Source organism: Delphinapterus leucas, chromosome 4, assembly GCF_059928025.1.
Source record: "Delphinapterus leucas isolate spDelLeu-1000000601 "Yukka" chromosome 4, BTC_Dleu_Yukka2, whole genome shotgun sequence".
Lineage (NCBI taxonomy): Eukaryota > Metazoa > Chordata > Mammalia > Artiodactyla > Monodontidae > Delphinapterus > Delphinapterus leucas.
In genome coordinates, this window is record NC_143132.1 from 104,325,040 (window position 1) to 104,338,607 (window position 13,568).

Sequence of the window (13,568 nt, forward strand, 5' to 3'; positions counted from 1 at the left end):
GACAGAAAGTCACAGAGGAATGAGGGAACTTTGTGAGGAGTTTGTGATGGGTAGCAAATATCCTTGGATTTAGCAATATTGTTTATGCCAATATATTTTTGTAAGAAATCATTGTACTGAACTTTGACATTATCATTTGTATTATACATGACTTACATTCATAATTTATCATATTGTCTTTAATATCTCAATTGTCTATCATTTGTCAATTAATACATACATAATATCTAAAATACTTTTTAAAGTGACAATTTAGTTTACATCAAACCAAAGCATGCTAAGAATCAAACAAATTTTCCTACTAAACAGTCACACATTGCAAAAATTCTAGTCAGTAGTCAGTTTTGTCTAAAACAACAAGTTCGTAATAGTTGGCTCTGATAAACCATCACTGGCCTATTCAGAAATCATGTGTTATATTAGAAAGCAAGAGAACTTGAGAAATATTGTACTTTGACTATTATGATGACTGTTTCCCATACTTTAAAACAGGATAACAATGAACAGTGTAGGAGAGCTATATTCTACTAGATTGTTCCTGGCTCAGCTAATATGAGTTATGCATAGGATCACGGGCTGAGTTGCTGTCCAAAACCTACAAGCAAAAATAGGCCTGGAACTGAAGAATAATCTTTTCATCTCCCTCCAAATTATCAATATATAGATTTTATGCCTTTGGTGTTATAACAGTGAATTTAGCAGTTCATTTAGCTCTTGTCTGCTATTTAAATAAAATATTACCTTAAAATAACTTGGTTACATAGATAGATATTAATTAACTTATAAAATTTAAATGGCTATTAGCTTTTTCTAAGAATCAAATGGCAAAAGGCATTTTGTCAGACTTTTATTATCCTCAAATTTTATTTTCATAATATTTTTAATTTACTGTACTAATAATAAGGATAAGTAAGGGTATCAGTATTTATTGAATATTGAACAGAATAAATTCATTACTGACTTAAAAAATGGTCAAATAGTTGAACCACTTACATTAGGGGAGTTCATTCACTTGAATTTTATTATGATTTCAATGAATTTTTCAATGAACATTTATGATACATACACTCTGTAGTACTCACCAAAGAGAAATGAAACCCAGATCTCCCTTCAATAAATGTGTAGGTTAGTGGAAGGAACAGATTCATAATAGTTACAATACACTGTAAGCAGAGCTGAAATAATAGTATGTATAAAATGTTCTGTAGCACAGATAAGATATAATGGTCATTTATTTCTACAAGGAGAGCTGGTCAGGGAGAAGAGATCATGTTTGGTCTGGACCCTGAAGTATAAGTAGGAATTTGCAAGATGGATAAGGTAGGGAATGACGTGCCTTTCATATTGAGGGAGGAGTGGAGGGATCAATATAGACTTTCCCACCCTTTCACCCCGAAACTCCACTGCCCGTAGAGGCTAACACAGCAATGCGGATAATCTGTTTTCTTTCTCATTGTAGGGCACTTGAATTAGCTGTTAAATACAAAACACATGTTGATACAGTGCTGGCCTACCGACAAAAGTTTCTGGAGACATTTGGTAAACAGGAAACTAATAAACGATACCTGCAGTATGCAGAAGGTGTAAGTATTATGCAGTATTTGATAATAATGTATATGTTTTATAAGTATGTATTATTCATCCTAATGCGACAAAATTTGAATAATTCTTACCATAATCTCTAAAAAAAAACTACTTTTTGCCTTTCAATGTTAGTCTTATTTTGACTATGTAATTATATTACTGAATATTTTTCTGGACTCTTATAGCCATGTTTTGATTAACTCAAGTCTGGTTTTATAATATTCAATTTGTGTTAAGGTTGTGTGCTAACTGATATTTTTAGATAAACTATAAATGGCAAGGATGAAGGCTTCTAGCTCCTGAATTTTGTCTTCTACCAGCTGCCCTTTCTGCTCCAGGGGACATACATAAGCACAGAGGGCACTGGCCAGAAAATGGATACTTTGCCACTTTGCAGATTCTATCTAGGGAGCTCAGTTGCACTTCAAAAGGTGCCTGGCCTGGGTAGAGTTCACCGCCTAGAACAAAAGAATGCTAACCCTTTGCCTCTCAAGTTCCTACCAGAATATAAGGTTTTATAAACCCAATTAGAAAAAAGCCATTCCAGTACATATCAGCACACAGGAGAGCCAGAACAAGGACGTTTGTCCCAGCGCCTAGAGCAGAAAAGATTGTGGCCACCTGCCCAGATCCTTCTATACTCAAATGGCAGAAATAGAGCTCACCTGTAGCCATGCAGATTCAAGAGACTTGTAATCCCAAAACAGGGCCAACCTTGCTCCCAGCTCTGTGAACTAGTTGATTCCTTTAGCCTTTTAGTCATTCATTTATTCAAAAAATGTTTATGAGTACTAACTCCAGGCCAGGCACTATGCTATGTGTTGAAACAGATATGGCTTCTGTCTTCATGGAGCTTATAGACCGTGGGAGTGCCCCTCCTTGGGGATAGAATAAAATGGAATGTTCTGATTTATCGTAGGGGGCAGAATATATAAGAGGAAGCTTGGGAAGAGGAAAGAAGATGTAGAGAGAAGGCACCTACTAAAGGCAACATTATCCATTTGCCGTATTTAGAATATTGAGTGTCATGAACCACATTTTTGGACTTCAGACCAGTTTTCAGGGTAATGAAGCCTTTGGGGCCATTTTTAGTTCTGCAGTGCAACTTTATCATCTGGATCCAGGATAGACACAAGTTGTGGGTTTCTTGGTGGAAAGGGATGTATTTTATAGAAGCTCCACGAAATTTTTTTTGTTTGATTCAGAACTGTTTACTACTGAAATGGATCCTTCGGGAGTTTGGGCTATGAGGGCTTCCCTGGGAGCTCTGAGGGCTATACTCTCAATTCACAGAATATGACAGCAGCCACCAGCACTGAGTGCTAAGCAGCCCAGAGATTCAGTAGTCACCTCATCTTTTTTGTCTCAGTTTTGAAAATATGACAGTATGTTAAAAATGAGCACCCACCTTAAATTTACTTCATTGTATAATTTTTAAGCAGATTAATACTACTCTGCTTCCTCTTCGTCATCATTACTGACAATATTATTTTCACTGTGTTCACATTAGGTGCTTTTGAGGACATAAAAAATATAGTTTTTACCCTCAAGGAAATTATATTTCAGATATTAAAAACTTAACATTCATATCTTCTTTTTCATTATATACGTATTCACCTATAACTAACATATGATACTTCAGTCACAAGAGTAGTAGAAATGTTCAAAGTGGGAGAATCAGAACAACACGGCTTTTTTTGGTATTTTGGTTTCTTTTCATCCTGAAACTATATAGGTTACTTTGAGTCTCTATGGCGCTATGTTCTAGTTTCCTACTTTTCTTCTTCACAGATGTAATTTGGAAGTTAACTAGAAATCATAAAGCAGTATTTTAAGATGAAAATTATCTTTGACTTAAAAATTATCTTAGCCAAAATTGTGATTATATAAACTCTTTATTTCAGTGCTAAGAATTGAATAGGAAAAGATCATTCTTAAAAAGAAATTTATTCTCCCTATCTGGTGAACTCAAATGGGCTCACAACGCATAGCGTAAAAGTTTATAAGAAGTGGAGTTTGACATACATTCATATTTATGAGCCCTGAAATGTTATTTGGGCCTTTCTAGTTTAAAATATGGAAATCTGAGATCCATACACGGTGTACTATCTTCTAAGAACCCCATTAGAGCCATTATACCTGCTCTACAAGGGTGTTCAGTAAGTATTTGTAAAATAATTTATGAGTCTGGCAAATAAAGTCCACTTGAGGAATGCATTCAATCTACTGAATACATACTCTGTGCAGGAAGAGAAGTAGAAGAGACAGGAAATGTTTAAAGCATTATGCTAGGAGAAAGAAAAAAAGAGGGAAAAACAGGAGAGAAAATAACGAGAGATTGTTAAGTGATAGCTCATTTGCTGGATAATTAGTTACCTTTTATTCATTCAGTATTTACTGAGCACCTCCTGCAGGCAATGTACTCTCCTTGGTGGTTGGGATATAATAGTAAACCTGGCAAACACTGACCCTCGTGAAACTTATATTCAAATGGAGGTGATAGTTAATGATACAGTTAATTGTTCATTTCAGTTGTGATAAACACCTCGAAGGTAGTGTACATAGTGCTGTAAGACTTTATGAATGACAGGCCTGACCTGGGGTGGGGGGGATCAGCAGATTTTTCTAAGCAAAGCAATTGCTATTTGAGCTGAGCTGTAAAGAATGGATAGTAGAAGCTGACTGAGGGTGTGGGGGGAGGGTGTGGCGATGGCCGTGTTCTAGGCAGAGGGAAGGCTCTGAAGTGGGAAAGAGTGACGAGCAAAAGGGAGATTGACCCGAGGGTTTCATAGGGCAAGTTCGGCATATTGGATTTACCCTAAGATTAATGTAAAGATACTGAATGGAAGTGACGTGATCACTTTTCCCTTTTAAAATCCCAGTTCCTAAGTGGAAACGGAAACTTGGAATTTTCCACCAAAGTATCCTTTTTTCCCCTTTGGAAATTGTATACTTTGTATTTGTTAGTTTTCATTTTTAAAATTTATTTATTTATTCCATGGAATTATCTTGAGTAGGATTTTGTCAGTCAGTTAAAGGATATGATAATAAGAGCAAATGCATGGGATCTTGAAAGAATGGTGCAGGAGTACAGAGTGACTGCCCTGGGTCCTGGGTGCTGGGTCCTGGGTGGCTGGAATATTGATGGGACCAGACATTAAAGAGTCTTAACACTGTGATAATAGACCTTATAATGGAGGCAGTGCAAAGACTTGGAGGTTTGTAATCAAGAAAATGACCTGAAAGATAACTTCTGATGTGGAAGATGGATTAGAGGTAAGGGCGGTGACAAGGAGACCAGTTAGGAGGTTACTGTAATAATCTCAGCAGGAGATGGAGACTGTAGGATTAATGTAAGAAAAAGTAGCAGTAAAATTAATAGAACATTGTGGTTGGGGGTGGGAGGAGAGGTGGTGAGGTAAGGCAAGACATTTGAGAACAACTTCAACATTCCTAGTTGGTGACTGGTAGAGGAACATGAGCATATATGAGATTTGGACCTTTTGAGTTTGAATACATGAAAATAGGCCATTGTTTTGAGTTTGAAGTCCCTGTGGGGTGGCCCCTATCTAGGCAGAGATGTCTAGTGGGCAGTTGGAAATACCAATGTGAACATCAAAGGGTGTTGATAAAGGAAGAATCAGGGCTAGATAAATAAATTTATGGTCATGACCATTTAGGAATAGTTGAAGCTATGAGAGTTGAGGAGATCTCCTAGGGAAAGTATGAAAAAGCTGTGGTTGGAACCCCAGTGAATACTAACAGTGAAGAGGTTACTGAGGGGAAGGATATAGGAGAAAAAGAAAAACAAAAGACTGAGGACATTTAGAAAAGAGAGCAGAAACCAGAAGAGAACAATATTGTACTGAGAGAGATATTTCAAAGAGCGGTGGTCAGCCAGGTCCAGGGGCTGCTCCTACATCAGGACCTTTTTCTTCCCTCTGTCTGTTAGTATGCTGTTCCCCAGATACACCCAGAGAGTCACTCACTCATCATCAGGTCTTCACGTCAGCTTCTCAGGGAGGCCTTCTCTGATCACTCTGTTTGAAATACAACACCCATCCCCCCCCAACTCCACCCCGGCGCTATCTCCCTCCCCTGTTTCCAAAACTTTTACCACTATTACTTGTCTTTGTTTATCTTTCTATGAAGACAGTGATTTTTATCTTTTTGTTCACTGCTAAATCCTTGCTCCTAGAGCGATCCTGGGCATAGAGTGAGCATTAAATATTCGTTGAATGAGCAATTGAGTCGTATAGAGAAGGTGTACAGGATGAGGGATTAAAACACTTAATGGTGGCGTTAGTGAAAAGCTTCTGAGGTGTAGTGGGAACACAGTCGTACTACAGTGGTCTGGGGAGAGGATGAGAGTCAGGAGTGAAAAGAAGAATGAAGGTGGTAGCTTGTAGGGAGACGGAATACAGAGGGAAGGATGATGAGGGGCAGCCAGTGAAGAGAAGGAAATTGAAATATGTAGGTAATAATTGAAGGCCGATGTCCTAGAGGAGTCAAAGAAGACGAGATCAGGGACTTATGTGAAGAGGTTGCCCTGAGACAGAAGGGAACGAGATAAGGATGGATACCCTACTTTTATGAGAGGAAGGAAATTAAGTGAATTCATGCCTGATGGCCACTATATTCTCTGTAAAGTAGGAAGCTGATTTTCGGCTGAGAGTAAGAGAGATGGGGTAGAAGATGGAGAGCCATTTGCTATGATTTTAAAATTATTATTATGTGAATAAGAAGAATTGACCAACTAGGGACTAGAATAAGAAGTGCCAAGTAGTATTAACACTCCCTAGACTAGAAAAGGATGTGTTTCAGTGTAGAAGTCACTTGACAGCTGTCATGAGTACATCCTTATCTAAAACTCACTATTAAAAATACTCTATTCCAGAGACTAAATTATCAGGAGAACATTGTTCTAAAACTGGACAAATGCCAGAGTGAAAGTGAAACGTTTATTTTCAGTAGGATAGCTGTCAACTGACACCCTCATTTGTACTATAACAAGTAACTAATATAGATGTCATCAATCTGCTTGATGCACTTCTGGTGCAGCTGAGCAACAGTTGTTGAGTGTATCATCAATACATGGTTTTATTGTGATTGATCTGAAGAACATATGTAAGTCAATTTAAGCCTGGAAGAAGGCCAAGGCATTCATCAAGTTTTGTCTTTCTCTTTGCAAATGTTTTCTTAGACGAGTTGTTTTGCCATTTAAAAACATCAAGTTCTGACCTGATTGAAAAATGAGTCTTTCAAATAACCTAACATTTGCTCTGCCTTTTGATAAGCTGTCACTTGCATCTGAGCACAGACTTTCATCTTCTATGAGTAAAGGGATTCTTTTAATTCATCAATTTTATGTATTATAGACAAGTATATGGAATGATTATCTAAAATATATCCATAAATTACTTCACAGGAATTTAGAGAAAGGATATTGGAATAAAAAAGAACCAAATACTTAATTCTACCTACTTCCAACACAAAATAAAAGAGGCGTGAAGTCCTGTTAAGGTTAAATTAGTCTCAGTTACTTAAGGTAAATCTGTTCAGGCAGCAAGTAGTAACGCAGTCTGCTTTAATACTGCTTATTCCACTCAGCTCCCCTACATGGAGGTGAAAACCTATTCACTTTGGGCTCAGTCTCAGGAGTTTGGGTTTATTTCAAAGTAAATCAGAGTTAGTTTTAGGTAGGACCCAGTTTTTCCCATGTCTTGCCTGAGAGGACACACATTCCTTAATTAGTGATCTCCAAAGTTTTAAAAATAGTAGAAGGCTTTTTCCCAAAGAAATTGTTTATTGAATTCAGAGCAGAGTCCATTCCTAACACTATGTCTGTTGATTTAGTGGAGGGGCAGGGCTGGATTTTGGGGGGGTCTGGTGGTTGGCTGAAAACAGATAAAAATATTATCACTTTTCAGTTATTCTTTTTATGTGTCTTTCAGCCTTGCTTTCCCACTTCTTCCTCTAATATCTTTTCATCATTTTCTTTTTTTCCATAAATTTATTTATTTTAATTTTGGCTGCGTTGGGTGTTCGTTGCTGTGCGCGGGCTTTCTCTAGTTGCAGTGAGCGGGGGCTACTCTTTGTTGTGGTGCGCGGGCTACTCATTGTGGTGGCTTCTCTTGTTGCGGAGCACGGGCTCTAGGCGCACGGGCTTCAGTAGTTGTGGCGTGCAGGCTCAGTAGTTGTGGCTCACGGGCTCTAGAGCACAGGCTTGGCAGTTGTGGCGCACGGGCTTAGTTGCTCTGCGGTATGTGGGATCTTCCTGGACCAGGGTTTGAACCCGTGTCCCCTGCATTGGCAGGCGGATTCTTAACCACTGCGCCACCAGGGAAGCCCTCGTCATTTTCTTACCACCAAGTCTTCATATTATTTTAAGAGTTGTGAAGGAGCCCCTTTTGCAGAGTATGCTCTGGGAAAGCAGATGCTCCCCTTTCTTTCTCCATAGGTAGGCTCCTAATGGAAACGTCAGTATAAAAGCAGTGAAGAGTTGACCCATTTGAAACATGGCCTACTGTTTCAAAAATGGAGCCCGGTCCATTCTCCCCCTTGTTTGGAGGAGAGCAGTCCATCTTCACTCGCTCCTACCCCCTCAAACCTGAGGCACCGGAGCAGAATCCCAAGGCTCCATGGGACAGTTTAGATGTGCCTTTTATAAATAGCTACAACCAGATTTTGGTCTTTGGTATCACAATGAGAGTCTTTGCTTTTTATTGTGATAATTGTTCTATTAGGTCTTATTCTTAACGCTATTTCATTTTTTGGGGAGCATTATCTCTTCTTAACTTTTCTTTCCTGCCCTCTTTTTTCTCAAATGTTTTGGAAGTCTGTTTTTGTTTACTCTTAGTTACTTTGCATTAAACAAAAATGTCTTATACTATATATGCATGTTTCTTCTTTTCTTCTACTGCAGCTTGAAATAGATTGGGAGAAAATCAAAGCCAAAATTGAGATGGAAATTACTAAAGAACGAGAGCGATCCTCAAGCAGCCAGCCCAGCAAGAATATTGGTCTTATGCACTAAATGCCATGCTTACCTTTAAGAAGTTTTACCTTTTGAAACTGATTCTGATTAACCAAGGATAAGCTTGTTTTCCTTGCTTAAAAAAAGGCAGAATCTCTAAATATAAGCGCTCGCTGTGTATTTAATACCAAAAGGATATTCAGAAAGACTAAGCACAAAATAATTGATGTAATTTCATCTTTTATATTTTTAGTCCAATAATTAGCAAAACAGCCTATATATTTACGATGCATCTATGTAGTATTGCTTACATTCCAGTTTTCTGTCCATTATTTTATCCCTGAATCTTCAGTATGAACAATATTAATGCTGATAATAAAACATTGGACTCTTTCAAATGTATGTCATCATTAATTTCTATTTGATCTCAATTGTAAAGTGCTCCAAAAGTTTATTTATACAACAACAAAAAATGAAGCTTGACTTATGAAAGTATAAAATAATACATATACTTGTATACCAATGTTCATAGCAGCAGTATTCACAATAGCAAAATGGTGGGCAAAAAAAGACGGTCATCAACAGATGAATGGATAAACAATATGCGGTATTTACACACAGTGGAATATTATCCAGCCTTTAAAGAGAATGAAATTCTGATACGTGCTACAACATGGACGAACCTTGAAAATACTATGCTAAGTGAAATAAGCCAGACACAAAAGGTCACACATTGTATGATCCCACTGACATGAGATACCAAAAATAGGCGAGTTCACTGAGTCAGAAAGGTGAATGAATAGTAGTTGCCAGGGACTGTGGGAGGGAAAATTGGGGAGCTATTGTTTAATAAGTTCAGAATTCCTGTCTGGCGTGAATGAGCTGTGGAAATGGATAGTGGTGATGGTTGCCCAACATTGGAAATGTACTTAATGCCACTGAATTATACACTTGAAAATGGTTAAAATGGTAAATTTTGTTATATATATTTACCATAATTTTAGAAATATATCTAGAATGGGCAAGAAATATTTTCCTCATTCCTTTTCTGACTCGAGAATGTTTAGGCACTAGGCCCTAGAGTCTGAATTTGTGAAAATCTCCTTAAATGATCAATCTGTTTGACTAGCCTTAATTCAGCATGTCCCCAAACTATTATTACCACAAAGCCTTTTAACGTTGACACAAATAATCCTTAGAAATTCTTCCAGGAAGCCATTTTTGGAAATGGTGTATTATAGAGTGGGCGTAGGCATATGCATGGGAAAGTGATTACCTCTCTCACCCCCATTTTAATTAACATATCTAGTTTTTTTTTAATGAAAACGTTCCTATGTTTTCAACATATTCCTTTTTCTTTCTGGAATGTTGGAATGTTCTGTTCTTCATCCAGATGCTGGGTACAAAGGTGTGTCAGTTTGTGAAATATGATTGAGCGGTTTACTTATAAGTTGTACTTATACATGTTTTCTATATTATGTTATATGACAATAGAAAGTTTAAAAAAAGATGGTCAAAAGAGTAAACTTTATATTATGTTTATTTTACTACAATTTAAAAACAATATATAAAATATAATTTTATATATAAATTTTATATATATATATAAAATATAAAACAATATATACTACATATATACATATACAATATATACTACAATATAAAAACAATATAATGAAGTGTGTCTGCATTCTACCAATTCTCTGATAACCAGCTAGGTGCCCTACCATTCAATTCAATTCTGACACTACCCAGAGTTAGTGTAGGTCGCACAAGTTAAAGGGAAAAATCCCCAGCTAGACTGCCCTTATTTCAGTTGCCAGTCGCTAGTGGGGACCCCAGGATACCCACATCTCTCCGACTTGGCTCCAAATTTGTGGGTTCTTACCACCCCCTTTAGGTTTGATAATTCACTAGAATGATTCACCAAACTCACTGAAACATTTTCTATTACAATTTTATTGTAAAAGATACAACTTAGGAACAGCCAAATGGAAGAGATGCATAGAGCAAGGTCTAGGAGGAAGGAGAGATCTGGGGGGAAGTGGGATACACAGAGCTTCCATGCCGTCTCCTCCTCGTGGAACCCCGGCACGTCATCCGCCCAGCACATCAATATGTTCACCAACTAGGAGGCTCCCTCAGGACTTGGCTGTCCTGAATTTTGTATCAAGAGTTTTATTATGTAGGCACAGTTGATTAAATCACTGGCTATGAGATTGAACTCAATGGCCAGTTCCCTTCCTCTCCCTGGAGGTCAGGTGGCTAAAAGTTTTAGCCCTCTAATCATGTGGTGACCAGCCCTCATCCTGAAGTTCTGTAGCCACCCCCACTCATTAGCATAACAAAGATACTCCTCTCACTCTGGAAATTCCAAGGGTTTAGGAAGCTCTTTACCAGCCCCCCTCCCCAAGACCAGATACATCCTTTATATACCATAGGCTACTCCCTGGTCTTTGATCATGGGATCTTTTATAGCAAAAGGAACATACCTGACTGAGCATAACAGATACAGCAACACTTGGAGGAGTCAATGTGGAGTAAGGATAGGAAGCTATTAAACTCAATTTCCCAATACATTTTTTTTTTTTTTTTTTTCGGTACGCGGGCCTCTCACTGCTGTGGCCTCTCCCGTTGCGGAGCACAGGCTCCGGACGCACAGGCTCAGCGGCCATGGCTCACGGGCCCAGCCGCTCCACGGCATGTGGGATCCTCCCGGACCGGGGCACGAACCCGTGTCCCCTGCATCGGCAGGCGGACCTCTTAACCACTGAGCCACCAGGGAAGCCCCGCTAATACATTTGATGATCAATATTGGCATTATCTTTTCAATAATGCCAGTGTTATAACACATCACATTATGGTAGATGTAACCTGAAAAATAAGAATCAAAGATACTGACACATTTACTGGAGTCTCATCCAGTCTCAGATAAGCAGCCCAATCCATCGTCATATCATATGATGGGATGTCTCAGGGTTTCCACTCCATCTTGTCAGGTTCAAAAGCAGGAGTGGTCTCAGCAATATATGACTTCACACTTTCAGGCATTTGGTATAATTGGACTTAAGAGACTATATCATTTCTTGCTCTGAGCTTCCTTCCAAGCATTACCATTGGAATTCTCTCATTGCATAACTCAGTTATTATTCATTTACCCTTGGCTACTTACTATTTCTTCTCTTTGTACCCAAACCTTTTCACCTTGGAAGGAACATTAGGTTCAGCCACTGTGCTGGTCTAGATCACAGGCAGCAGTAAGAGTCTAGCCAAACAGCATGTTCCGCTCTGTCCACTCCCATCCACGTAAGATAGGGTTACATAGGTACAGGGTTAGTGGGCTATTTCTTCCAATAGGCAATGTAACTGTATTCACTGTTAGCCCCAGTATTGCCCGATGGAACGAAAGTGCAACCCACCCCGTCAGGCCCTTAGGAAAAAAAGGATCTCGTTGCTCAGGAATCATCCCTGCTTCCAGCAACATAGTTGCATCCTTGGTCCAGGGACCACTGCCTCAAGTAGGCAGAAGAAAGGTAAGGTGATACAGGAAAGAGAGAAAGCAGTAGAGTTGTCACACCAGCACCCTCACCCACCCCCTCATCCCCACATTCAGAAAAGCAGAGGAATTTGTCCAGTGAGGACAGTCCCTCAGCCCCGCTCACGTTGACTGTGAGCACAGATTCGTGAGGACACGTAAACCAGACTTTCATGCCTTTCTCTCCTCCCATTTTTTGTTTATAAATGTCTGGGGTTTTTTTTTGCTGTTTCTTTGGTTTTTTTTCTTTATTGGCCGCACTGCTCAGCTTGTGGGATCTTAGTTCCCCGACTAGGGATCGAACCCGGGCCCCTGGCAGTGAAAGCGCCAAGTCTCAACCACTGGACCGCCAGGGAATTCCCTATCTCCCGCCTTTTAGACAATCAATGTTTTGATTGCTCATTCTAATTCTTTACCAAACTGTTACTCCGAGGAAGATATCTCTCTGCCTGTTGTTGGACACAATGGTCTGTAAATAGCGTTCCTTGGTCTGAAGAAATGTGACGCAGTGGTCCAAATCAGTGCAATATCTCTGTTCCAGTTCTTTTGCAGTACTCCGATCATTTGCATCTACCCCTGGGTAAGCAAAGCCCAGTCCAGAGTCAGAGTTATTCTTGTCAGGATCCACTTGCCGTCCCCCAGGGCTACCGGCATCAGCCTGACTTGCCAGCTTTGGGCAAGGACTCCCCCTCGGGAATCTGCCCCAGAGCCAGCTGTAGTCTCTGTGTCTCTTGTTGGCAGACAGGACGGTTCTTGTTGGCATTTTGTGACTCAGAGGATACCAGAGGAATACGTCTAGATTGAGCCCCTCTCTGCATTGCTGCAGCCCACACCCCAAGTGTCCACCCGTTTCACAGACCCAGGTGGCTACATCAAGGGAGCACACTAGGGTATCTGCTTGTCGATTCTAATCGCCTTCTGATGGCGTTGACGTGGCCTACTTTAATGCACCCCTCAAATTCCTATAATGATTTCCATAGAGCCATGCCCTGTTTCCATTGGCCTCCCAATAGGCCAATCTTCCATTGTCCTTCTGCCTGACCACATGGCCAGGTCATTGGCCACTGCCCATGAGTTGGTGAAGACCCAAGCATAAGGGTAAACAGCATGCAGTGAAGTTCACCAAGCTGATTTGTTTTTATCTTTTTCCATCAGAGTCGTGGCCTTCCAAACAGAATGTTGTCTGTTCATGTTGAAACTGCCATCCATAAACCAAGCAGCTCTTTGTTGGTCAGTTGAGAGCTGTTTATAGGGCACTGTCCAAGTGATCATAGAATCTGGCAGCTCCTCACATGGTTCCAAAGTCAGTCCTGGGGAAGAGAGTCTACCCACTCGTGGATACACTTCACACTTCATTCCCCCGTAGCATGTTCCTGTACAAACCATGTCTATTTTATTATAGAACTCTTCTGAGCACTGCCTTCTTCATTAGAGCATTTCTCTGACATCACCAGACATCATGGGTATTTCAGG

The 13,568-nt window shown here is 39.6% G+C and overlaps 1 protein-coding gene across 3 annotated transcripts in view; it reads left to right on the forward strand.

Annotated features, from left to right (window-relative positions):
- The window catches only part of IFT80 (intraflagellar transport 80), a 107,341-nt gene extending 98,311 nt beyond the window's left edge, over positions 1–9,030 (forward strand). For 2 of the 3 annotated variants that reach the window (XM_089910953.1, XM_089910952.1), the window contains 2 exons: positions 1,460–1,583; positions 8,510–9,021. In XM_089910953.1, the coding sequence (XP_089767079.1) occupies positions 1,460–1,583; positions 8,510–8,620 (235 nt within the window). In that variant the 3' untranslated portion in view covers positions 8,621–9,021. Of the gene's footprint in view, positions 1–1,459; positions 1,584–8,509 lie in introns of all 3 variants that reach the window. The other variant, XM_089910955.1, reaches the window with a different exon arrangement.
- The last annotated feature ends 4,538 nt before the right edge of the window (positions 9,031–13,568 follow it).